Here is a 27,030-nt window from a genome sequence, read left to right on the forward strand (position 1 = left end):
TAATAATAATAATAATGTAGGAACTGAAAACAGAAACAAATCTCATATTAATAGTAAGAAACACCTTGGTAATGACCTAAAAAAAAAAACAACAATGGAGACAAAAACATAACAAGAACTTGTGACATAAATCCGCAGAGAACAGATGAGAATTGTTAGAACTACAAGGCACTGTTTATGGTAACTACAATGTCACACACACACACGCTGTGTTGTTGATTATCTCCAAATCGTCTCTGATTCATATAGTCTGTGATCAAAGTCATTCCAGCTGTGAACATCTTGATTATTTTCCGGGGGTATTAGTGTCCCCTGGACAATATCATTCAATGTGTGTTTGTGTGTGTTTGTTTTTTAAGATGGTAGGGTATAGTTTGAGGGAACACTGGGCACTATTTCTAGTAAGTTGAGCAATTACATAAAAACTTCCTCAATGGCTTACAACAAAATAGTTACCGTGTCTTATTTTCAACCCAGAAACTTAACTCACAAATAATCCATGCCGACTGGCTGTAATATAGATTTAATTAGTAGCTGCAACTCTATATTATCATAAAAAGAAAGCTGCTAGTTAATTAGTTGTGAGTATGTAAGTTTTACTAAAAGAAAGCAATTATTAAAGTCTACACTATTTAGATAATTCTTATAAATTCCAATTTCACTGTTTCCTTAAAACGCTGTCTCTCTTTCCATCTCTTTCTTTACTGCCTCTATTTCTATCAGTTTGTCCATTTCTCTATCCTCATAACTTTCTCTTTCACTTTTTTCCTCATTTAGTTTTATTTTTTTAATGTCTTTCTCCCTTTAGTCTTTTTCGTCTCTCTCTTTGTACCCTTTCTCCTCTTATTTAATTTAAAGCTGTTCTTCTTTACCCTGCACACTTGTTACTTTTTACCATTTTATCCTTTGCAACACTGTCTACCTGTCTGTCTGTCTTTCTCTCTCTCACCTTTATTCAGTTATTTTAATTAAACGTAAGTGACTACAAAATTTTTGAGATACTTTGAGAATATTTGTGAACATTCTTACACCCTATTTATATCAAAATTACTCGGAAATTTTTCATTACCAGTTCCATATATATATATTGGTAGATATGCACATGGCAACAGCTTCATACAAATATGAGATAACACCTGCAGAAAACAGTCTGGGAGTGATTCTGCTATGAACTGAAAACAGCTCAAGCAATGACAACTGTTTCACAGTGATGAGTTTACCATCACTTATGACTTTAACCTTTTTGTTACCATATTTCTGTTGAGATGCTCTGTGTTTCTTTCAATTAATTTTGAATATAATAAAGAATTTAGTAAAATAACTAAGTTATCATTCAACTAGTGTTAGGAACATAAATTGTGACCAAGATTTGGTGGAAGATTTTAATTCAAAACTTATGAAAACAAGACATTTGTACTCAGAGCTAGAGCCGGTTCCAGCCGGTTTGGTAACGAAAGGGTTAAACTGGAAGGGTTCTATCAAACTAACTAGCCAAGCTTACCCCTATCCTTATACCCTTTATCTTTCCTCCAATCACCCACCCACCTACTCATGGCAGGAAACAGTGTCTTCAGGACACGGTTAGTGATCATACATCTTTAGTATGTCCACAGTTGATTAGAATAATAATTAGTTGTTTTAATACAAGGAGTGAGACAACCCTGCCCACTAAATTAAATAGATTAAGAACCTCTCCTTGAAAAATGCATTTTTTTGAAAAACTTTTTTCGGATTTTAGATGCTGGAGATTACAAATATGCAAAAAAAAATATCTTTTTAAAATTTCACCCCTTCCCCCCAATTTAAATTTTTGATTTTGTTTACTTTAAAATGAATTGACGAACATATGTAAATTAAAATTAAATATAGACAAAAACATTAAAATGAAAAGAATTTGCATTTTACTTGTGTTTGCCTTAAATAATAATTAAATGTAAATTAAATATACACCATTTTATGAGAAACAAACATTAATATTTAATAATTAATGTTATAAAGTTTAATAAGGGGTTCAAATTTCACCCCCTCCCCCAATTTTAAATTTTGAACTTTTTCATCCATTTATTTATCTGTCTATCTATTTATCCCTGTCCGTTTATTCATAAGATATATTTGTGAACTAAATGTGGCAGTCCTATAGAGGACGGTGTTACTGTTGTTTTTAGCGCCGGGAAGACACATCTATCTAATCTCTTTATACACATATCTATATGCTTATTGAATTTAAAATTTTGAAAATGTGCTTTCCTGCATATTCGGAGTTTGTCATCAAAAACACGGGGAAAAAAAAATAATTTCAATTTAAATGAGTGGGGGGAGGGGTGATTTTTTTTTTTTTTTTTTTGCATATTCATAACCTCTGACATCTAAAACGTAGGGACCCGAAAATTTTTTTTTTTTAAAAATGCATTTTTCAAGGAGAGGTGCAAAATTACATTAGCCCCGAAACCTGTTATACTGTGATTAATAACAATGTTGACCTTGAAGAAAGCATGCATTCCACAACATACCTGAGTCATAAGGGGAGGGTTTCTAGGTTTTGTCCTGGAATCAGAATTAGATCGAGCTCGAAATATATTTATAAACTGTTCGACAGGTGTTGTTGGTCCAGAGTTTGGCTTGAACTGACCTACCATTTGCTCTTCCAGAATCTGTCCCATTGGCGAGAGTGTGTTCGGACTGATACTTAAAGAATGTACACCGTTCTGCTCGAATGGAGATGATGCATGCAAGTGCAGGCTGGTCGTCTCGTCTATCTCAGTGTCAATGCTTCCAGTCAATGGCGGCTTTTTTGGTTTTTTAACTCCAGAAACATCAGATTTCGACCGAGGACGGAAAGTGTCAAAGAAACTTTTAACTTTCGAGGAATTCGGTGAATGACCTTTGCTCTCATCTCCAGATTTACTTCGATGTCGACTGTCTTTTTTTCCCAAGAAATTTGTTTTACGTCCTGTGGATCCAGTACGATATCGGTATTCTCCATCAAGTTCAGATTCTGGCAAACCATTTTCAAGCAATGGCATAGCAAAAGCACTTAAATCCTGCAAAAAAAAAAAAAAAAATTTAGAATGAAATATATATTGATTAAAAGAACTTTATCACTTTTAACAATTTGAAATAAAAATACAATTAAAGCAAAACAAATATTAAATGTACCAAATTAAAGATGAAATATAAATCATACAATAAATAGATTATGTAGTTTTATCAGACACATACACATATACTGTTTTATAAGGGCAAAACATTTCACTTACAAACTTGTTTCAGAACTGTGTAGAGTCTATTGTGTATATGTGTGCGAATGTGTGTGTATCAGGGCTGTGGAGTTGGAGTCGGAAACAATTAAGGGGTAGCTGGAATCGGAGTCGGTAAAACTATACAAACTCCGACTCACAATATCTCTAATATTTAATTTAAACCAGTTTTAAGATATAGGCCTACACATAGTACAAGCATATACATATGCTTTATGAGATACGTAGACCACAATCACTTAATTACATAAAGAGGAATCAGAGTCAGAGGTGCTAATAGTAGAGGAGTTGGAGTCAAAGTTTTTTGTTTCGACTCCACAGCCCTGGTGTTTAGACATATATACACACACATATCATCATCATCATCATCATTGTTTAATGTCCACTTCTCCAAGCATGCTTCCATGAGTTGGAAGGAATATATTGAAGTAGGTTTTCTACAGCCTGGTGTCCTTTCTGTTTATGAGTAAGGTTATGTTTCCTGATGGCCAGACATGTTTTCATGGAAGATTGGAAATGAAGGACACAACTTGCATGACAATAATACCCACATACAACTATCATGTGATGTCAATAGCATGGGAAACATGTCAAATGATGATGAAGTTTTAACATATATATATACACACACACACACACATCTGATGGGCTTCCTTCAGTTTCCAGCAACCAAATTCCCTCACAAGGCTCTGGCTAGCCCAGGGCTATAGTAAAAGACACTTGCTCAAAACACTTGCACAGCAGGGATGAACCCAAAACCATGTGGTTGGGAAGCAAACTTCTTACCACATGGCCACACCTGCATCTATCTTTGTCTCTAAAGAAAAAGAAAAGAAAACAGAAAAATGGCTAATTGATAGTTTTAGATACAACTAAAAAGGTGTGACAGGTGTGATGGTCACAGCAGGGAACAGCTTTGGGATGAAGTTTACTCAATCCAGATTGACCAAGGACCAGACCAAGCAACAATAAAATATGCAAAGCCAAGACACTTTGTTCTTGAGAATTCTCAAATAGATTCATTAATGCAGAGTTGGATAGACGTCAAAATGAAGAAGAGAGGTTATCAATTTGGATCAAATTCCACAAGTTTGCCAAAATATTTTGATTTCGATACAATCTCTAGAAATGTACAGTGTGTGTGTAATTTGGTCAGTTGAAACTAGAACTGGCAACCACAAATACTTTTAGCTGCGTGGGATCTCCACGTTGGAACATTCCAGCATGGTAAACCTCATGAGCAGCATGGTTCCTACACAGAGGAACTGTTCATAGTTACCAGTTCTTTTTTCAGCCAACCTAATTAAATTGTTTGTGGTGACTGAATCTTTTTCTTTCGTTTGCTACTACAAACAATATCAGTGTACATATATGTATGTACGCGTGTATGTACGCATGTGTGTGTGTGTGTGTGTGTGTGTGTATCATTATTCAGTTTCATTTCAAGATTTCTTGCCAATAGAGAAAGAGTCGGTTTCTAACCCAGATCCAAGGATCCTTCATTGTAATTTCAACATCAACAACAGATTAATTTTGTTTGTATGTATGATGTATGTATGCATGCATGTATACGTGCAGATTTGTGTTTTGATTTGTTTTTTTGATGATGATGATGATGATGATAAAAATAAATAATAATAATAATTTCTACTAAGGTACAAGGCCTGAAACTTGGTGGGATGGGGCTAGATTACATTGACCCCATTGCATGACTGGTACTTAATTTATCAACCCAGAAAGGATGAAAGGCCAAGAGTACCTTGGCGGGATTTGAACTCAGAATGTAAAGAATAATAATAATAATGATAATAATAATAATAATAATAATAATAATAATAATAACAACCATTTTTTTCTACTCTAGGCACAAAGCCCCAAATTTTTGGTGAGGGGGCCAGTTGATTAGATCGACCCCAGTAAGCAACTCGTACTTAATTTATCGACCCCAAAAGGATGAAAGGCAAAGTCGACCTCAGTGGAATTTGGTAGGTCAGTTACATCAATCCCAGTGCTCAACTGGTATTGGCCTCGAAAGAATGAAAGACAAAGTCACCCCCAGTGGAATTTGAACTCAGAACATGAAGACGGATGAAATGCCACTAAGCATTTTGTCCGGCATGCTAACGATTCTGCCAGCTCGCTGCCTTGGAAGATCGGTAACTGTGTGTCACTTGTTTTCTATATATTGCACGCTGGAGTGAACTACTGCTATCTCTAGCGGACAAGTACTTTTACAAACAGTTACTCTACTATGAAAGTAAAAGATAAATGACTTTATATAAGTGAGACACACATGAAAGAATTATGATTAAGATGCTACTGTGAAGAGGAAGGAAAACAAAAATGAAGTCGGAGAAATATTTCTAGTGAAGATTTCCAAATCTTCCTTCTGCAAAGCTAATGTTTCTTTATCCCTATGTTAGAGAAAATTTTACAGAAAATGGTTTAGTTGCAGGAAGGGAAAAAAAAAAATTAAAAAAAGAGGCGGGTCAGCTTACAACAATTTACCAAAGAAGTGTGTGTGTGTGTGTGTGTGTGTACATATACTTCTGCAAACTTTTTAAGTAAACTGGTTGATCTACTTGAGAGATGTCAGCAAGCTAGATAAGTCAACATGAATAGGAGGAGTAGGAGGGGGAGGAAGAAGAAGAAGAAGAGGAGGAGGAGGAATATGAATCTAGATATGTTTTAAGAAGAGAGGGAGAGATAAGTGGAGAAATCGTAGAAAAGTAAATATTGGTTTGTATACAAACATATACACCCGTATGCACACATTCACATATACACACATAAATAAATAAATAAATAAATAAATATATATATGCACACACATATACACAATACCTTTATGTACATATAAAATGCACACACACACACATATGTAATATATGCTATGCACATATATATATATATATATATATATATATTATATTATACACACTCATATATTATATATATGTATACACAGATGCAAATGTATGCTTACAACTGAATAAAGGGGCACACAATAGAATTTATGTACATTTGCATACACCACCAACCACACACACATATTTACTTCACTGATAACAAGTACTTTGAAACAATAAAAGAAGTTCTTATGTTGCAGAGAATTCCTGAGAATCCTTGACCGATATTTAGTAAGGACTTTAGATTGTAAACTGTTTCTTAATGGAACGACAACAGGGTGACTACTGGATTAGATAGTAGTAGTAGTAGTAGTAGTAGTAGTGGTGGTGGTGGTGGTGGTGGTAGTGGTGGTAGAAGTAGTGGTGGTGGTAGTGGGTTACTGTAGTTGTGTTGCTGGAGGTAGTATTACTTAGGGGAAGAGTTTCCATTTGTGCTTTATAGCCTGGGGGGACTGTCATGCTCGAAGCAGTGTGGGGGGTGTATTACACCATGCCAGAGTTAGTGGCATGGTGTAATAACGATAGTGGTGGGGGTGGCGGTGATGGTGGTGCTGCTGTGCAGGGGTGTGTGATGGTTAATAGCAACATGGGTTGTTATTACTGCTGTTGTTGTGCTGCAGTTCATCTCTGAAAGTGATGATCTGGAAACCTATAATCAGAGACATTCCAACCGCGACCATCCTGTCTTGGTCTCAGGCATAGTGTATCAAGGACTCCATTTGTGAATGTTGGCGTTTGTGGTGCCGGGAGGGAATCTAGTGTTGGTTGTAGTACTTCTTGCAGATGATTATGGTGGTAGTTAGACTATGAAATCTACAGGTAATAATTGATTCAACACAGAAGGGAAGGTGCTGTGTGTGTGTGTGTGTGTGTGTGTGTGTGTGTGTGTGTGTGTGTGAGAGAGAGAGAGAGAGAGAGAGAGAGAGAGAGAGAGAGAGAGAGAGAGAGAGAGAGAGGAGAATGGCAAAGGAGAAAAAAATAGATAGACAGATAGACAGAGAGGGAGAGAAAGCTGGGGATGGAAGGGGGGTTGAAGAAAGCCGTCAATATTGAAAATGTGTTCTAATTTGAAATGGTTAAAACCCAAGGGGGTTGTGTGTAGAATAAATGGGTTAAGGTACCTGTGGTTTAGAGATTATTTCTGGTCGGCTCAGTCAGTTGGATTTCAGCCTTGAATTGATTAATGGGGTGGGTCATCTCTCAAAATCATGTCATTCTTTTGTTTCTTTCTAATTTTGGCACAAGACCAAGTATTTGACTGGTACTTTAATTTATCAACCATGAAAGGATAAAAGGCAAAGTGTACCCTAGTGGGATTTGAACTCAGAATGTAAAGAGCCAGAAGAGATGCTATGTGCTAACAATTCAGCCATCTTCTCCTCCTCCGCATTATTTAACATCCATTCTCCATACTGGGATGAGTTGGACAGTTTAATAGGTGCTGGGAAGCCAGAGACCTGAATCAAGCTCCAATTGTCCATATTTGGCATAGTTTCTAAGGCTGGATGCCCTTCCTAATGCCAACCACTTTGTAGAATGTGGACTGGGTGTTTTTTATTTCTTATTTGGCACCAGCACACGTGCTTTTTACATAGCACTAGCAGTGGTGCTTTTTACGTGACACCAGCGAGGTCGCCTGCTAATTTGCAAGACAAAGACCTCTCAGCTGAGAGAGGGAGTGGAACCAATGGAATGATTATTATTATTATTATTATAATTCAGGTCACTGCTTGGAATCGAACTCGGAATCTTGGGGTTAGTAGCCTGCGCTCTTAACCACTACGCCATATGCCCGTAGTGGTTAAGAGCGTGATTACTAACCCCAAGATTCTGAGTTTGATTCCAAGCAGTGACCTGAATAATAATAATAATAATAATAATAATAACAACAACAACATCAAAAAATACCTTAGGAATGAGAACGCAGGTTCGAAAATTCCCCAAGACACCTGATGAGGGCTGGAGGGTATATCAGCCGAAACGTTGTGTTAACAACAAACAAGATGAGGACAAATATCCATCAAATGTAAATAATGTTCCAGCAATAATGTTTGCTAAATTTGTCCACGGAAGAACATGGATGACTGAATTACACCTTGTAATATTACTCGTACTCTTTATCTAATCAAGTGAATGTCTATGTCAACGGTTCTCAACTGTCGATCCCTGAGCTGCACGTGGCCCTCAAACATCCTTCTGGCAGCCCCTGAGGGTCTTTCCTCAATAAATATAATAAATTTTTCTTTAATTGCCCTGCGTTTTATTTTCTTGTGGCGTGCACCCCCATCCTCCGAAAATCCAAGTTATGGATCTGGTCTGGATATCAGAAAGGTTGAGAACCACAGGTCTGTGTAGTTGCTCAACCTGCTGGAAATAGCAGCAATGTTCTCATCCCACTCTATCATCTTTGAAGAAGGCATGTCGGATAAGCTCATCTTGGATTCTACGCACATAGGAATCCAAGGTCAAAGGTCGGAATGCTTTCGATCATCGGTCTGTTTTTATCAAGAATGACCTGAGGCTAAAGAATCCATTACTAAATTTGTAACAAGGCAGGTTTACCAGGGCTTGCAATAGAGTTTGTTAACCACCGCTGCAGCTGCTGTCACCACTGCTGTTGTTTCCGCTGCTGCCACCACCACCTCCTCCTCCCGAAAAGGGTCATGAACATTGCCCTTTGTCCACTAATTAAGCAATCAAAAAACTAAAATTGTCAGTTCCTCAGATTGCATGAAACATATTTTGCTATTCTTAACTCGAAGGATTGTCGCTTATTTCTGACACTAGAATGTCATCACTGAATGCTTTCCTGTCTTACGTAATGGGCCAAGTAAGAGTGGTGTAACCTATGGTTTACTGGACTTCCTGGCCACTGACTGCAGACAGTAAAACCACAGAGACAAGCTGAGGTGTCTGTAAAACACAACAGACCAGTGAAGGAATTGAAACTGGCCTCGCAGATTCCCAGCTCTGCCAAGAACCTACTGCCACATTACAGCACTTACCTTGCACTTTATATACCACAGAACCTCCCAGAACTAGACACCCGTATCTAAGCCTTGTCCAAGCCTAATTAGGTTAACTGTGGATAGAACCAGACAATACTAAAGTGACCCTCACTCACTATGAGTCCATAAACACTTTCCACCTTACGAGAATGAAGGCCAACTCAGAATAACAAGACTACGATGTACAAAATTCATAATCGAGCATAACGTGTGTGTATTCCGAAACATAACATACATGTCTTATATATAGATTAAGAGATAAAAAGAAGAAGAAAATAGATCAGCAAATATAAAAGAGCAGGGAAGAAAAAGCAGGTGTTGCTTGTTGAATATTCTGCAGAATATCCTAACAGCTCAGACATCAGTGAAAGCACAAATAGTGCAGAGAAATAATAACTAGGAATGCACTATGGACATTAGTTTAGTCTTTCTTTTGGAGGTGGGAGATGAGGGGGGGGGTTAAGTGGTAGCAATCTGTTTTTATATTTCGGTTTTTCCATTCCTCTTTTTCTGCTGTTGTTGTCATTGTTATTGTAGTTGCTGTTATTGTTTGATAGATCTGGTGCATAAGCCTCACCGCGAATGAGGCGTGGGGGGGGGGGGGGGGAGGGGGGAAACTGAGAGTCAGCCGCAAAAATAGTTGGTATACAGAATGAAATGTACAAAGTAATATTAGTACTAATACTAATACTGTGCTATTTGTTATTACAAGGAATTGGCATATTATCATCATCGTACAGAGCGTTCATTGTGTTTCTGTTCAAGAAATTTCAAGCTATTCACCACCGCCAACACCAGCACCACCGCCGCCGCCACCACCACCACTACCACCACCAAGCCTAAGTAAAACTGGAAAACCATTCTATTGGTTATCATTAATGGACTTGTCATGTGTATATAAGTGTGTGTATATGCATAAAAACTCTGAGCAGTGATGAAAGAAAGCCTCAGTTTCAAAGATATATGTTATTCTTCAAGAACAAATTTATAGATAGTGACTTCGAAGTCTGATGATAGCTTAGCTGGCTGAAACTTTGAAGTCACTGTTTATAATATCCCTGTTTTGAGTTCAATATTTCCTGTTTGCATTGTCAAACAGATATGTATATCATCGTCATCATCATCATCATCCAAAGTCAGTTGTCCATGTTGGCATGGGTTGGATGGTGCGACCAGAGCTGGCGGAAAGCTGGGCAGCTGCACCAGACTCCATCGTCTGTTGAGGCATGGTCTCTAATGCCAACCACTTTACAGAGTGTGCTAGGTGCTCTTATGTGGCACTGCAGAGGTGCTTTTACATGTTACCACATGGAGGCTTCTATGTGGCACTGCACGGGCGCTTTTACATGGCACCACCACAACTGCTTTACACTACCAGAAGGATCAGTCATAACACTTCTGCTGCGGGGTACGGGTCTTCTTGAGAATGACCAGATGCCAGGTCTCTTGGTCCTTCGTCATCTTGCTTGAAAGGTTCAGCTTCTTGAAATTGTTCTTCAATACTCCATCCTCCCCCCCCCCTCCACACACACACAGTAGATTGGGTAACAATCCAAGCTGTGTCCCCTTGAAGTATATGTGTTTATTCCACTCCTCCTTACCTTGGGAAACAGATGAGGGTTGAAGACAGGGAGGGCATCTGGCCTTAGAAACTCTGCCTCGGCAAATTCGGTCCAACCCATGCAAGCATGTTAAAGTGGATTTTAAGTGATGGTGACAACAATGACGATGATTCTTTTATTCTTTTATTTTCTTTTACTTGTTTCAGTCATTTAACTGCAGCCATGCTGGAGCACCGCCTTTAGTCGAATCAAATCGACCCCGGGACTTATTCTTTGGAAGCCTAGTACTTATTCTATCGGTCTCTTTTTGCTGAACCTCTAAGTTACAGGGACCTAAACATACCAGCATCGGTTGTCAAGTGCTGTTGGGGGAACAAACAGATACACAACATATATATATACATATATACGACGGGCTTCTTTCAGTTTCCGTCTACCAAATCCACTCACAAGGCTTTGGTCAGCCCGAGGCTATAGTAGAAGACACTTGCCCAAGGTGCCACACAGTGGGACTGAACCCGGAACCATGTGGTAGGTAAGCAACCTACTTACCACACAGCCACTGGGACTGGATGAAAATTTAGGTGCTTTCCTTTTCTTGTTTGTAGACAAGAATCCTGAAGACACTATTATATCCTGTTTTCTTAAGCCAAATGATTACTTTTATCAATGAGGAAATAAGGAAACCTTTCTTTTTTTTTTAATTCATAAATGTAAACAATTGTGTTTTCAAGAACTCAAAAAACACAGGACAGAACACATCAGACCAAAAGAGCCGTTGTTTATAGAGAATTATATTTTATTTAGTTTTCAGTGTTGCTCATTCAGTTTCCGTGTATGGCATAGAATTAACACTTCCCTAACAAATAATTATGTGACAGGGGTGGGTCGTGGAGGTGGGGGTGGAGCCAAGATATCTTGAACAACAAAGAGAGAGAGAGAGAGATTAAAGATAGATATTGTGTCTTTTACTTGTTTCAGTCATTAGACTGTGGCCATGCTGGGGCATCACCTTGAACAATTTTAGTCGAACAAATTGACCCTCAGTACATATTTTTATTATTTTAAGCCTGATACTTATACTAGAGGCCACTTTTTAGGTTATGGGGACATAAACACACCAACACCGATTGTCAAGCAGTGGTGGGGGAAAAACACACGGAAGCGAGATGGCTGAGTTCCTTTTGAGCACTGGGGCCTCACATATTCCTTTCTCTCAGATTCACACACTTATTGCAGCGGTCGTTCAGTTTTTCCAAGCCCTGTAAAAGAACTCGGAAGGTTGGGCCACCAACCAGGCCTTCCGCGACACCCTTAAAGCCAGGAACTTTTCATCGCCCCCTCGGATATATGTGTGTTTACTTTTACACGTATACATTCTTATTTTGCTTTACCTCTTTCCACCCCACAACCCTTATATTCTTCAAACTTCTGTTCCTAGCATTACCATTATTAAACATTTAAAACGTTCTCTTTCCAACAGAGGGCACTTCACTCATAACATCAGTCTACTTATCTCCCAATGGCTTACAAACTTACCAGAATCTGCAAACTTAAATAAACACTTAGTTTCTGATGATAACAATCACCAGTTACCATGGATACTGGTTTTCATTGTGTGTATGTGTGTGATCGTTGCCAGTGCCACCTGACTGGCTCCCGTGCCGATGGCATGTAAAAAGTACCATTCAAGCATGGTCAATGCCAGTACCACCTGACCGGCCCTTGCGCCAGTGGCACATAAAATGCACCCACTACACTCTTGGAGTGGTTGGCGTCAGGAAGAGCATCCAGCTGTAGAAACTTTGCCAGATCAGATTGGAGTGTGGTGCAGCCTTCTGGCTTGCCAGCCCTCAGTCAAACCGTCCAACCCATGCCAGCAAGGAAAGCAGACATTAAACGCCAATGATGATGATGATGATGATGTGTATGTGTGTGTTTATGCATTTAATCATCAAATGAAGATGTGATATTTTCCATTCTTGTTCATGTTGTTCTATACTTTGGCGTTTTTGAAACTCTACCAAGCGATATTTGGATTTGCATATCATACACAAGGAATTACCTTGGATGTTAATTCTATTTGAATTTATTGGTATCTGATTGTTTGATGTTGTTAACCAGTTCCACTTAACTACTGAGTGCTTTCTTAATATATGCCTAGGTTTACTAATTCCTTTTATCTATTATACATATATGTGTGTGTGTATATATATATATATATATATATATATATATATATATATATATATATAAATACACACACACATATATATATATATATATATATATATATAAATACACACACACATATATATATGAAGACAGTTGCCCAGGGTGCTATGCAGTCAGATTGAACCCAATACCATGTGGTTGGGAAGCATACTTCTTACCACACAGCCACACCAACACCTTCAACATAAATATTAAATAGAATTAGCAAGAGACAGTTTCAGATAAGTGACCAAACTTTTAAATTACAAGCACCATCCATCAAATGGGCTTCTGTATAGTTTCCACTTACCCAGTTTCACTTACAAGGTTTGGGTCAGCAGAAACTCTCACAAAAAAAATACACTTGCCTTTAAATACTCTGCAGCGGAACTGAACCCAGGTTCTCGTGGTTGCAAAACAAACTGCTTAACCACTCAGCTACATGTGTGTCCACCGAAAGCATTCTATAAGAAGGGTGAATGGGAACATTAGTATGGTGCTGAGATTTAATGAAACTAATCAGACAATTGTGATATAAATGTCAGATTGAATGACATCTGAAGTGTATACTTTCTATTGGAGATGGGCTTGAGTTTCTTTGTTTTAGGGGTAGGTGACAAACGAACCCCAAACGCTGACCTCCCACCTGTCTCTCCAACGAGGAATACTTAGGTCTAAGCTTTGACATTGGAGTAGTAGGACGGGTGGGGGATGGGGAGATACCTTGATACAGCAGTTCTTTTGTTCTTTGTTATGCACCTGTGTGTGTGTGTGTGTGTGTGTGTGTGTGTGTGTGTAGTGCAGACAGTATATTGGTTCAACCCTTAATCAGAGCAAAACATTTAACCAAGCATGAAGAAAACAAATCAAAAGGAAAACAAAAGGTAATGAAATGATGGTTACCACCACCACCACCACCACCACCACCATAATGAGAGTATTGTCTTTTTTTTTTCTTTAAGTAAAACAGTGAAATGATATCAGCGATGGTAAGAACAACAAGGCCATTGTTATTGACTGGTCTCCTAATTTGCACAAGTGAGGTATACATGGATATACATATGTATGTATGTATGTATGTATGTATGTGTGTGTGTGTGTGTGTGTGTGTGTGTGTTTATGTGTGTGTGTGTGTATGTGTGTGTAAGTACAAGTCAATTCTGATCCATTAGATTAATTTTTTTAAGTGTCAAAGTTGGTTTCTGTCGTTGTTGCTGGTTTCTGAAATTTTAAACTGAGGAATGACTGACACCCGGTCACCTCTGACAAGGATGGTCCCTGTCCGACATGACCAACAGGACTGCCTGCTCGTGAAATTTAATGAGGAAGGGGCTGAGTACTCCAGAGACACGTATGCCCTTAACATAGTTCTCATGGAGATTCAGAGTGACACAGAATGTGACATGGCTGGCCCTTTGAAATCCAGGTAGAACTGGTTTTTGCCAGCTGAGTGGACTAGAGCAACATGGAATTAAGTGTCTTGCTCAAGGACACAATGTACTGTTGAGTATTGAACCCAGGACCTTAAGATCATCAGCCAAATATGTTAACCACTAAGCCACAGGCCTTTACTAAACTGGGGCTTAGAGACCATGATGAAATTGTTGTCTCATTATCATAATTGTTTAACCCAAAGTTAGCCAGGATCAATGGCATTCCAGGCATGACCATTCCATCTGAACCTTTTTTTCGGGCTTAAACTATCTTGGACTATTTTGGCACAAGGCCAGCAAGTTCAGGGTGTGAGGGTAAATCAATTTACATCAACCCCCAGTACATGAGTGGTATTCATTTTACTGACCCTGAAAGGATCAAAGGCTAAGTCAACCCTGGTAGCATTTGAACCCAGCATGTAAGGTCAGAAGAAATACTGCTGAGCATTTTGCCTGGCATCATAATGATTCTGCCAGCTTGTTGCTTTATATCTTGGACTACATTACCAAATGTATGTCTCCTTCGTTTTTAAGAGAGTAAGAGGTTATTTTGAGGATGATTTAGTAGCTATTTCTAGCAAGTCGAATGGTAATGTAAAGGCTCTCTGACTGATTCGGTTTTGATTATTGGTGTTGCAAATGTTATTGAGAACTTTTTGTTTTTGCTGTTTAACCCCTGGTCAGAAGTGACTCAGCACATGTATGATCGATGGTATTCCAATGAACAGCTCTTTTTTTTTATTATTCAGTCACAGTATATCTAGGACTACATTATCCAATGTGAGAAGAACTCAAAGGCAAAATACATGTTTAAACCCTGCCTTACACTGTGTAATTCTTCTTGCTTTCATTTAATGTTTGAATTGTCAGAGTAAATAATAAATGCATCTATTTTATGTGTCTGCATGTTACTTGTACAGAAATATATTACAGTGTATTGACATTGAGGAAGACGAGGGAGGGATAAGAGCAGTGCCACAGGTTTTCCAATCAAATTCCAATCATTCATATCTTTCAATAAATATGTAAACACAAAAGACCTGACATTGTCATCAGAGATTGAAAACAAGAGGACCTATTCTGTTATGTGGAAGACTGAGATGTACATCTTGTGCAAAGTTAGCAAAAGAGGTGACTTTCATTTATCTGAAAACCTGCAATTTCTGTGGTAATAATCATTGGTTTCTGATATATAGGCACAAGGCCAGAAATCTTGGAAGAAGAATGGGTTACAGCAACCTCAGAATCTGATATATGCACATGGCTATCATGGAGTAAAGAACAATTGGTTATAACAACCTCAGAACTTTACATGGGCACAAGGCCAGAAATCTTGGAAGAACAGTGAGTTACAGCAATCTCAGAACCTGATATATGCACAAGGCCATCATGGAATAAAGAATAATTGGTTATAGCAGCCTCGGAACTTAACATGGGCACAAGGCCAGAAGTCTTGGAAGAAAGAACATTTGGCTTTAGCAACCTCAGAATCTCAAAACTAATTCTTTCATCAATCCAAGGAAGCATGAAAATGCAAAATCAGCCCCTCGATAATATTTGGAACCAAAACATTAAGGGATGCTTCTAAATACTGGTTTCAAATTTTGGCACAAGACTAGTATTTTAAGGGGTGGAGGTAAGTCAATTTACATCGATCCTAATGTTCAACTGTAATTATTTTTATCAAGATGAAAAGTGAATTTGACCATGGCAGAATTTGTTCTCAGAACTCAAAGACAAACAAAATGCTGCAAAGCATTTTGTCCAGCATGCTCATGATTCTGCCAACCTCTCACCGTAGATGCTTCTAAATATTGCAAGGCATCTTCTCTGACTTCTGTGGCCGAGTTCCTTTCGAGCGTTGGGGCCTCACGGAGGCAATGATCAAGAATTTTGGCATTGTGTCGTGCTTGAGAAGAAGACCCATCAAGCTGAGCAAAATCACAGTTGTGGCAGATACCAGTGACATGCAAATGGCACCCATTACATTCTAGGAGTGGTTGGCGTTAGGAAGGGCATCCAGCTGTAGAAAACCATTCCAAATCAGACTAGATCCTGGCGCAGCCTTCCAGTGTGCCAGCCTGGTCAAACCGTCCAACCCATGCCAGCATGGACAACGGATGTTAAATGATGATGACGATGATGATGATGATATACCACTGTGTCAATAACAATTGATTTCTAGCACTGACTGAAAGACCTGGCAGAATTATCATTGGATAGAATGCTTTGTAGCATTTCTTCCAGGTTTATGTTTTGAGTTCAAAAGATGATGTATGGTGCTGGCAGAATCGTTAAGTGTTGGAAAAACACCTTGCAGCATTTCTAACAGGCATTCGACTTCCTCTATTCAAATCCTTCTGTAGTTGATAAAATAAACAGCCAAGTACCAGGATCAATGGTACTGACAGAGCCCCTCCCCTCAACATTACTAGACTTGCATGTACCTAAATCAGAAACAATTATTTGTGGTTGTGTGAATGTATAGCTGTGTATCTATTTCTGCACAAGTGCTTCTAGACGGGGCAAGGCTGAGCTAGCAGCCAATATGCACAAATCACCTAAACACACATATAATTGAATACACACACACACATATTCGTCCATAAACACACAGACATATATATATATATACACACACAAGCCACAAACAACTACTACCTTGATACAAGCCTGACGTGGATATGTCATTTCCATGTCCTACGGGACTTCATAACCTACACTGCAGCACATAGTATATATATATATGTGTGTGTGCATATACATTCTAGGACAATAGTGGAAGTAAGGGGGTGGTCAGCAGAGGAGTGGGAGGAGGAAGAGGAATGAAGTCTGATGAGAGATGGTTACTAGAAATGGCAGCCGTGTTTTATCGTTTTTTCTTCTGTTTTTTTTTTCAGTAGAAACTGTATCTTTAAATAGGGTTAATCTAAATTAGTTTGAGATCACCACGACCGGGATAATGCAGTCTATGAAAAAACCTAGATGGGGGGGGGGGGGTACTGTATAAGTAGGTGTATTTGTACACACATATTTATCATTCTTAAACAAGACTATTATCGACAGTGACTTCGAAGTATCAGCCAGTTAAACCATCATATTCATATATATATATATTCCTTAAAAAGTGTTGGAGAGAAAGAGGGAAAAGACGTCGGGAAAGGCCGATATTTAGGACTCGTATCGAAAGATCGCCTATATATATATATATATATTTGTATGCACACATACACAAACACACACACACACACACACATATACATATATATATATATATATATATATATATATATATATATACACACACACTCATGCAAATATATCTTCATAGGTATATACATATATACTTTTTTAATAGTATGTGAATATACGCAAATATATTGTATATAAATACATATATTTACACATAAACATACACATAAATCTGTGTATGCACACGTATAACGTACACAGACACATAGAATATACACAAATACATGTGTAATTTTGTACCTATTAATTAAAAAATATAGTGAAACAACTTGCTTTAATTAGAAAACAATGAAACTGCAATTAATGTAATAGATACATGCATGTATATATGTATGTATGTATATATTTATATATGCAGTAATTTTTTTGGGGGGTGGGGGGTTGGTCCTGTAACAAAAAGTATGTCTGTATGTATACAAGTGAGTTTAAACACAGTAGGTGTGTGGTGCAGGAATAAAAAAAGTGTGTAAACTTCTACAGAGTGACATTTGAAGAATACAAGAGAAGGGGCGACGAGAAAGAAAGAGAAGAGAGAGAGAGAGAGAGAGAGAGAGAGATACTCTATGTATTACTCAGAAGGTTAAAAAAGAAAATAAAACAGATGGTGAGTAGAAGAGAAAGAAAGAAAGAGAGAGAGAGAGAAAGAAAGAAAGAGAGAGAGAGAGAGAGAAAGAAAGAAAGAGAGAGAGAGAGAAAGAAAGAAAGAGAGAGAGAGAGAAAGAAAGAAAGAGAGAGAGAGAGAAAGAAAGAAAGAGAGAGAGAGAGAAAGAAAGAAAGAGAGAGAGAGAGAAAGAAAGAAAGAGAGAGAGAGAGAAAGAAAGAAAGAAAGAAAATATGAAGAAGGTGAAGGCTATATTGTTATGTGAATTGATGAAATAGGTGGGATGTTGCTGATGTTGTAGACCAAGGTCATCTCTGACAGCCAAATTCTTCAATAGTTTGGAACTTGTTCGTTTTAGAGTTGATTTGGCCAGAGGCATTATTAAAGTCGTAACCGACCGTATTTTTTTCAGTTTATGTGTGTTTCTTTTCAGGTTGTTCGGGTGTAACTTTTCCTTTATTGTTTTCGAAAGACAGTAGTAAGTGATTTTTGAAGGTAACTTTAGCTTCTATTTCTAGCGAGTCAAAGCGATGAGTGTTTGGCGGCGCGATGTCTTTTGAGGGACGAAAGTAGCGACGGGAAAGAAGGAGAATGGGGAGGGGAAGAAATAAGGAGAGAGAGAGAGAGAGAGAGAGAGAGAGTAATGTCGTCATCATCATCATCATCATCATCAAACCAGCCAGCCAAACAACGAAGTAAAGATACGTGCGCGAGTTCGCGTATAAAATGTGTGTGTATGGGTGTATGTGTGTCTGAGTATGTGTACACGTCCTTCACAGAAATACACATACACTGTGTGTGTGTTGACCAGGCAAAGAATTAGAGTAGTGTGTTGAGAGAAAAGGGGAGAGAAAGAAAGAGATACAGAGTGAGTGGGTGAGAGAGAGAGAGATGCCATAAAAAGAGATTAGGATGAAGGAGTAGGTGGGAAATAGCATAAGAGGCGTATGGAAGTAAATGAGAACGAAAGAGGAGAGAAGGGAAAGAGATTGTGGCATAAATAGAGAGAGAGAGAGAGAGAGAGAGAGAGACTTACATCAGTAAAGAAGTAGGGAAACAGTGTGACACAGATACAGAAATAAAAGAGAAAGTTCCTAAAGGGAGTTAGAGAGAAGCTAGAACAGAAGAGAGAGTGAGAGTAAATAGAAAGCGTAAATGAAAGAAAGACAGAGAGAGAGAGAGAGAGAGAGAGAGAGTAAATAGAAAGCGTAAACGAAAGAAAGGCAGAGAGAGAGAGAGAGAGAGAGAGAAAGAGTCATAGAGATAGAGTAAGAACAATGAGTTACAGAAAATGACCGTTGATATATATACAGAGCTAAAAAAAAGAGGAGGATAGAGGGAACAAGTGCTTAAATATAGAATCTATGGAGCCCAAGCAGGGACAGTCTTGACCGTGAGGTTAAGACGAAGTGAAGAACTAAAAGATGGAAGTGAGAAACAGAAAAGATAAAAGATATGATAGAAAAGAAGTGAAAATAAGTTGACATGAAAAAGAAAAGGTAGTAAAGCGGTAAATGTGAGATGGAGAGAAACGTAAAGAGGCGAACGTTAGAGTGAACACAACACTTGACATGGAATGCAAAGGTGTAAATAAATAATAAGTGGAAGGAACTCATTAATCCAGTTCCAATTTGCAAAGATTACGATTTAAATTTCCCCATTTTAAACTTAATGTCTGTTTCCATAAAGTTGTTTTTGTTATACATGTTGTTAATGGTGTTTTGTAGTCCTAAATCATCCCTACTGTCAAAGACGGTCCAACTATGACAGACCAACCCGTCATTTTGTATAACTATTATCCGAGTGTGTCATTGGAGGGATGTTTACTGCTATTTCTAACATGTCGAGGGACCGTACAAAACCTTTTTTGTTCGCTCGAAGTTTTTTTTTTAAAGTTGTTTAACCCTAGACCAGCGAATCACGCAGACCTCAAATCAAAGACATTCTAACTGTGACCATATCGTCTTCTTTTTACGGACACAGTATATCCAAGACTACATTATCCGACGTTTCACCATTTCCTTTTTAAAAGCAACAAGATGTAAAATGAGGGAGAAATGGTTGGCATTTTTAGCAAGTCGAGTGACCATGCCAGGCTCCCCTGTACGCTAAGAAGTTTTTTTTTTTTTTTTTACTTTTACATTTCTTGGCAGCATCAAGGGTTTCATGTTTTAACATTTCCAAGCAGTAATTTATTGTAAAATAATACAATATTTTCAAGGCTGTAAAGAACTCCAAAGATTTTAGTTAATGTTTCTTCCAGAGTGCTACCGACATCGATTCGATTTTCATTCTTTCTTGAACTTTTCTCTCTAATCTGTGAAAATGATCAAAATTAATATTTTCTGTTTAAATTTTATTCTACATTTCATAACAGGATGTTTAGAAGATAGTTTTAAGAGTCTGTTGGTAAGTGATTCGGCATGAATTTAGTCTCGCGGGTGCCAGATTAAAGAGTTTTTATTGCATAGTGAGAAAGGAAAACAGAAAAACAAAAAACCATTAAAGATGATCTGTGACATTGAATTACAAAGGGAAGAACTCTGAAGACGGATAGATGAGTGAAGTTTCCCATCCCACTATCAAAGAAATACCGAGACGAAAAGAAAGTATGGAAGCAGAAACGTGGTAAAAAAAGTGTCTGTGACATAGGCGCACTGTAAAGAGGTCAAGTTGAGATAGAAAAAGATTAGAACGAATTAAAAGACTTGTTTAGTTACCCAGATCAGCCTTAGTTGAGCAGACAGACACCTATGATCTCAAGCAGAGGTTCTCAACCATTTTCTTCTTTTTTACCTATGGACCTCTTCTGATTCCTAATTTATTCGGGCGGACCCTCATTAATGCCATTCGTTGTTTAAAAAAATCCTATATTTTTAGAATTAAATATTAGGAATTGTATTTTAAAAAGTTAAAATATTTTGTGTAAAACCAATTTATTGGACATAAATTTTAACAACAAAATCTTATATGGACCCCCTCAAGGGTCATAATTAACGACCCTGGGTGAGAACTGCCTGAAGCAGGACCATCTTGACTTTACGTATGATGTGTCCTTCCTTTTTTTAAGATGATACAGCGTGGATTGAAGGAGTCTGGTTCCTGTTTCTAGAGTAGAGGCACCGTTGCTGGCAAGATTAGAGATCTCGTGAATACTGTGGAATCGTTGAGTTAGAAAAATTGTTGACATTACAAAGAGAACAGGATTTAAAAAAGAAAAAGAAAAACAGTGACACAGAAAACGAGTGACTAAGAAAAACGGTAAAGATAAGAGTAACATTGAATACGTAGAGGGGATGAGTGGAGCTAGAGTTAATATGATCAGCAAACTAGAGTGACGGAGTTTAAAAAAAAAAAGGTTACTAAAAATGGAATGGAGTTTGAAAATCCTTACTTGCATAGGTGACTAAGCACTTTGAAACTTACAAATTGAAACGTTGACAAAATTTTAGTAGATATACATTTTTGAGTAACATATATACATACATGATGTATGTATATATGTATACATGATAAAAATAGATACATATATCATCGCGTGTTATAACTTGTTTGACATAGTATTTTGGCAATGTGTCCCTGATTTTCAGATTGCCATGAGGTCGTCATTTAAACTAAGCTATATGCCATTCTGTTATGTTTGTAGTAAGAAAATAACATTTATTTCTCTATTATGTGGCTGAGTAGATAGTGATTTTTAACCAAATGGTTATCAATCGATGGAAATTATAGACCTGTGGCCAGTGCCGTCTTCAGTATGGGCACACGGGGATATTACCTGAGGGTTTAGGGGTCCAATTCTAATTCATGTATGTTGTGGTTTGCTGTCAATAAATAAATACAAAAGGGTCTACAGAAGTGGTTCTCAACCTGGGTCCATCTGATCCTTAGGGGTCTATATGTAATTTTGCTGTTAAAATTTATCTGTAATATACAAAATATTTTAACAAGTTTCTTTTTATCCAATTCCTAATGATATTTAATCATTAAAAATATAGGATTTTTTAAAAAACATCGAATGGTTAAGAGGATCCATCCGAATAAGATAGGAATCAAACGTTCTTCAACAGATCTTCAAACGATGGCCATTCTCACAAATCACATTTGGCGTTGTGTCTTCGCGACGTTCTTGCAAAATATCATTATGGTAGAGCAAGAAATGGGGTGATTGACAAAGAGGGCGTGAAAGCTAGCGATGGTTTGAAAGAGAAGTTGAGCAAAAGTAAGTGATGGTGTGAGCCAAAGTTGGTTCCAATGATGGTGTGAGGGAGAAGAGAATAGGTACCGCAGATTCGGCGAATGGGAAGAAGAAAAACAAGGGATAAGGTGTGACATGGAGATTTGGGTAAATTGAGAGAAAAGAGCAGAGATAAAGAAGGAACGGTTAAACGAGATAGAAAAGGATGAAGAAAAGAAAATAGATGAAGAAACGATAAGAGTTAGTCAACAGGTGGTGGTGGTGGTGGTGGTTATATTCAGATGTAAGCCCTGATTCGAGCAGACCTGTGGTAAAAAGCGTCCCGACCGTGACTATCTCATTTTTTTTAAAAACAGTATACATAACACTCCATTATCCAAAGTGTCTTCTCATTTCTTTTGGTTGCTATTTCTAACAGATCGAGCAGCCGACCATAGATTATTTCGTTGATTCGAGCAAAAGATAGAGTCTGAGAGAGAGAGAGAGAGAGAGAGAGAGAAGAGAATTAGTATCAGAGAAAGTGACAAGTAAAGGTTTACGAAAGAGATAGGATAGAAAAACGAGAGAGAGAGAGAGAGAGAGGATTGAACTTGCCGAGAAATCTTATCTATATCAAAGTAACGTAAAGAGTGATACAAGCCATCAAAGCACCGTCTCAATAAAGAGAATGATTTAACTGTTTTCTTTCAATATTAATTCGTTACAGCGCCGGACAAAATGCTTCGCGGCATTTCGTCCGTCTTTATGGTCTGAGTTCAAATTCCGCCGAGGTTGACTTTGCTTTTTTTCGTCCTCTCGAGATGGATAAAATAACCAATTGAGCACTGGGGGACGACATAATTGACTTACCACCCACCTCCCCCGAAATTTCTGGTTTTGTGCCAAAATTGAAAGCAATAATGGGGAAATTAGTGATTAAATATCGGATATATTTCTCTGTTTATCCAGCACTGGTGGCAAATACATAGTGTTGTGTGTGTGTGTGTGTGTGTGTGTGTTTTTCCTTCTACGTTTATAGAAATATATAGAACTGGAGTGAAAGTAGACCAAATAGAAAAATGAAAGAACCGAATTACCGAGAAAGAGAGAAAAGAGGAGAATCAAGAAAACTACGCGAGTTTGAAACAGAAAGAGAAATAAAAATAACCCATGACTATACATACGAGAATAGAAAAAAAGCCTATGTGAGGACCACACACACACACACATATGTATGTATGCGCGTATATATGTGTGTGTGTGTGTGTGTGTGTGTGTGCGTGCGCGCGTATGTAAGGTGATACAGGGGAGGGAGAGGGGTGGAGTGAATGTGTAAATGCTGAATGAGTGTTAAGTGAGGTACTCAATCGAACTTACTGGTGAGGATCCCCTTCCATAGCGCTGGAAATGTGATGGTTCCTGTAAACATCCACACAGAATATCGTGTACCTGAGACAAGCACTGGTTTAACTTCTTCATCAGAACACTAAACATTAAGATTTAAGAATCGAATTGTTCTGATAGTTCTTCCTTTTCGTGACTGTCCCTTCCTTCCTCTCTCTCTTTCGTCGTTTCTTTATCCTCAATGAACTAACTTTCTTTCACGTCCTTTATATATAAATCCAGCTTCCCCCACTCTATCCTTCACACAGTTTGTTTTTTCCTTCTCTTCTGTTCTTGCTGGGGTTTTTTTTCTTTCAGTTTTATCCGTTTTCGTTTCTTTTCATCTGTCTTTTTCTCTTTATTTGTTTGTCTTTCTTCATTTCTTCTATTTCACTTCGTCCGTCCCGTCTGTCTTTCTTCCTTCCTATCACTTCTCTGATTTCTTTCCCATCGGTTTTCTTTCCATTTATACTTTTCCCTCCACTACCGTCCGTCTTGGCTGGTGACGATAATTACGCACGTCTGCGTGCGTGTGTGTATAAAGAGAGAAAAACGATGACAATACTAAAGTTGCTATGCTATGATATACACCATTTACTCATGTAGATCAATGAAATTAGTTGATATTACATTACAAAATATCGCCAGTAAAAACACAGAGGTTAGATACAAGTGTGTAGTAATAAGGAGGCTTTTGTGCTTTGCTTTGGCATACGGTTGATGTGGTAATAACTGTTGCTCGTGCTGCTGTCGCTCCTGTTTCTGGCTAATTGTACAACACATGGAGATTTTGAGGTAAATATTTACAATTTCTGATGTTGCAGAGTTTAAAACACGTGATGGGCGATGTTCAAGTGTTGAGACTACATAACTTTGTTCGTGTGTGTGTGTGTGTGTCTAAATTTATGTTAAATGTATATTCTTTTATTCTTTTACTAGTTTCAGTTAGTGGGTTTGCGGCTAAGCTAGAGCACTTGCTACGTATCGACTCCTGTAATTATTTCAGGTTGCTTCTTGTCTCATTGATCTTTATTTATCGAACTGCTAAGTTAGGGCATAAAAAGGCGGCAAAATTTCAATATAAGTACCATAGATCACCAAAAAGGCAACATAGACAAAAGGATTAGCACTTGTCTCCTTGATCACTATTTCTCGAACTACTAAGTTACGGGACAATATAACGGGGATCATAGTCTCTCCCCTCTCTCTCTCTCATACACACACACACACACACACGTTAGATACGTATTTTCTGGGTGTGTAGTCCACAGCCCCTGAAGATAGTAAATTCACTTCATATATAAAGTTTACTAAATGATATAAATCAGGGATCATAACGGGGAAATATTTATGCCCCCTGTTAAGAAATATTATGACAAATGTTAATTGACATTTAATTGTTCCACAGTTAATTGTACCATAGGATATTAACAGTTGTGGATGGCTGGATAATAGGTCGGTGAAACAGAAATGCATGTATATTGAAGATCCGTTTTACTGAAAAAGGGTTTTATTTTATGTCTGTTCAAGGAATATCATCACCATCTGGAGAAGGCATCGTCACCATGTTAGTAGTCACGTGTGTGTGTGTGTGTGTGTATGCATTTGCGTATGTATGTATGCGTGTATGTATATGCGTATGCATGCATGTGTTTCTGACTATTTGTCTGTATATCTCTCTATCTCTCTATCTATCTTTATATACATATGTATCATCATTCTCCCTGTATATACATATATATCCTATCTATCCCTGTCTGTCACTCTTTATATATGTACGTACGTACGTACACACACAAAGCAGGGTGGCTGGTGGCATGTACATAAACAGCATAGACAGATACAGGTCTATCAAATCCCATACAACAAATACTTGACTCATTAAAATTATCTCCACCTTCAGAGGGTTAGTCACAATTACCAAGTGACCACTGAGACCAGCTGCACATGACACGGGGAGTCTTTCTCTTTTTGTCTAATTTATGCAAACTATCTAGATCGTAAATGTGTTTCGCTCTTTCCCTGTTTACGTCGAAGTTGCTACACGATTGTTGTGCTGATGATGCCCACTGAGACAGAAACATGCCCTCCCCCCACTGTCCTGTTATCTCCAAACAATAAGCTTATCCTTTCCTTAATGGCATTTAAACTTTGGAGAATTCTTGATTCTTGAGATTGTCTCCCCTCCTCATATTGAGCTGATTCTGAGTGCTATTTGGCAACTGTGACACATCCTTTGGAAGTGATGGGAATAACTGAAGAATTTTTTTATAAATCTAGAATTTATGTTGTATGTATTCAATGTGTGTGTGTGTGTGTGTGTGTGTGTGTGTGTGTGTGTGTGTGTGTGTGTGTGTGTGTGTGTGCATATAGTCATTATCAGTTTACTGTTTTTGGGTGTTGTGGTTTCAATTCTTGGACATCATTTCACTCCAATTCTGTGGACTTTGTAAGAAAAAGTTGCCAATTAACAAATAATTTTGGTCTCTCTTTTCTCTGTTATACTTCATCAATCAATTCCTGGTCTCTTTCCTTCTGTCAGTCTGTCTGTCTGTCTCTTCGCTTGTATTTTTTCTGGTCTAATGGAAAATACTTTCTCTTCTATGAAACCAATACAAAAAAAAAAACGCTTTCAAAATTCAACAACTTTTCTTTGTATAATCATTGGTTTAATTAAAGGTGTGCCCCAGCATGACCACAATCCAATGATTGAAGACATGTGAAGTATAAAGGAACAATCAACATCATTGGCATTTTTTATCATAATATATTTCTCTGCTACAATCATAATAATAATAATAATAATAAGCTAATTACCCAGACATAATAATCAAGGATTGGGGAAAAAATACCTTACCCAATGAATTAAACTCCCACCAGCAAACGAGATAACCAATGCATTACACACTCAACACACAATACAAGACTTCATCACATCTCAAGAGAAAAAACAAACTAACAAAACAACACTGGGAAGAATGTGCAGAGTTTCCACAGCAGAAAAGAACACACAATGCTGCACAAACCCCAGCAACATGGAGGTGCAGCAGGTGATGCAGTAGAAATTTGCCTCAAATGATTAACCAGAGATGATTTTTAAAACGAGAATATCTGAAATAAACTCGACTGCTCTCACAAACGAGAATACTAAAAATGAACCCAACTGCTCTCAGAAATTAAGTAAAAAAAACAAACAAAACAAAACAGGAAACATAATCCAGAATCCTTGTCTGG

The 27,030-nt window shown here is 37.8% G+C and overlaps 1 protein-coding gene across 19 annotated transcripts in view; it reads right to left on the bottom strand.

The window, feature by feature from the left end:
• Positions 1-27,030, bottom strand: part of LOC106869147 (5'-AMP-activated protein kinase subunit gamma-1) — a 481,652-nt gene that overhangs the window by 123,583 nt on the left and 331,039 nt on the right. For 12 of the 19 annotated variants that reach the window (XM_089357013.1, XM_089357011.1, XM_089357008.1 and 9 more), the window contains one exon: positions 2,511-3,041. In XM_089357013.1, the coding sequence (XP_089213139.1) occupies positions 2,511-3,041 (531 nt within the window). Of the gene's footprint in view, positions 1-2,510; positions 3,042-23,790; positions 25,366-27,030 lie in introns of those variants that run through there. The other 7 variants (XM_089357018.1, XM_089357010.1, XM_089357017.1 and 4 more) reach the window with 5 other exon arrangements.

The sequence above is a fragment of the Octopus bimaculoides genome, chromosome 9 (assembly GCF_046866305.1).
Source record: "Octopus bimaculoides isolate indiv1 chromosome 9, ASM4686630v1, whole genome shotgun sequence".
NCBI lineage: Eukaryota > Metazoa > Mollusca > Cephalopoda > Octopoda > Octopodidae > Octopus > Octopus bimaculoides.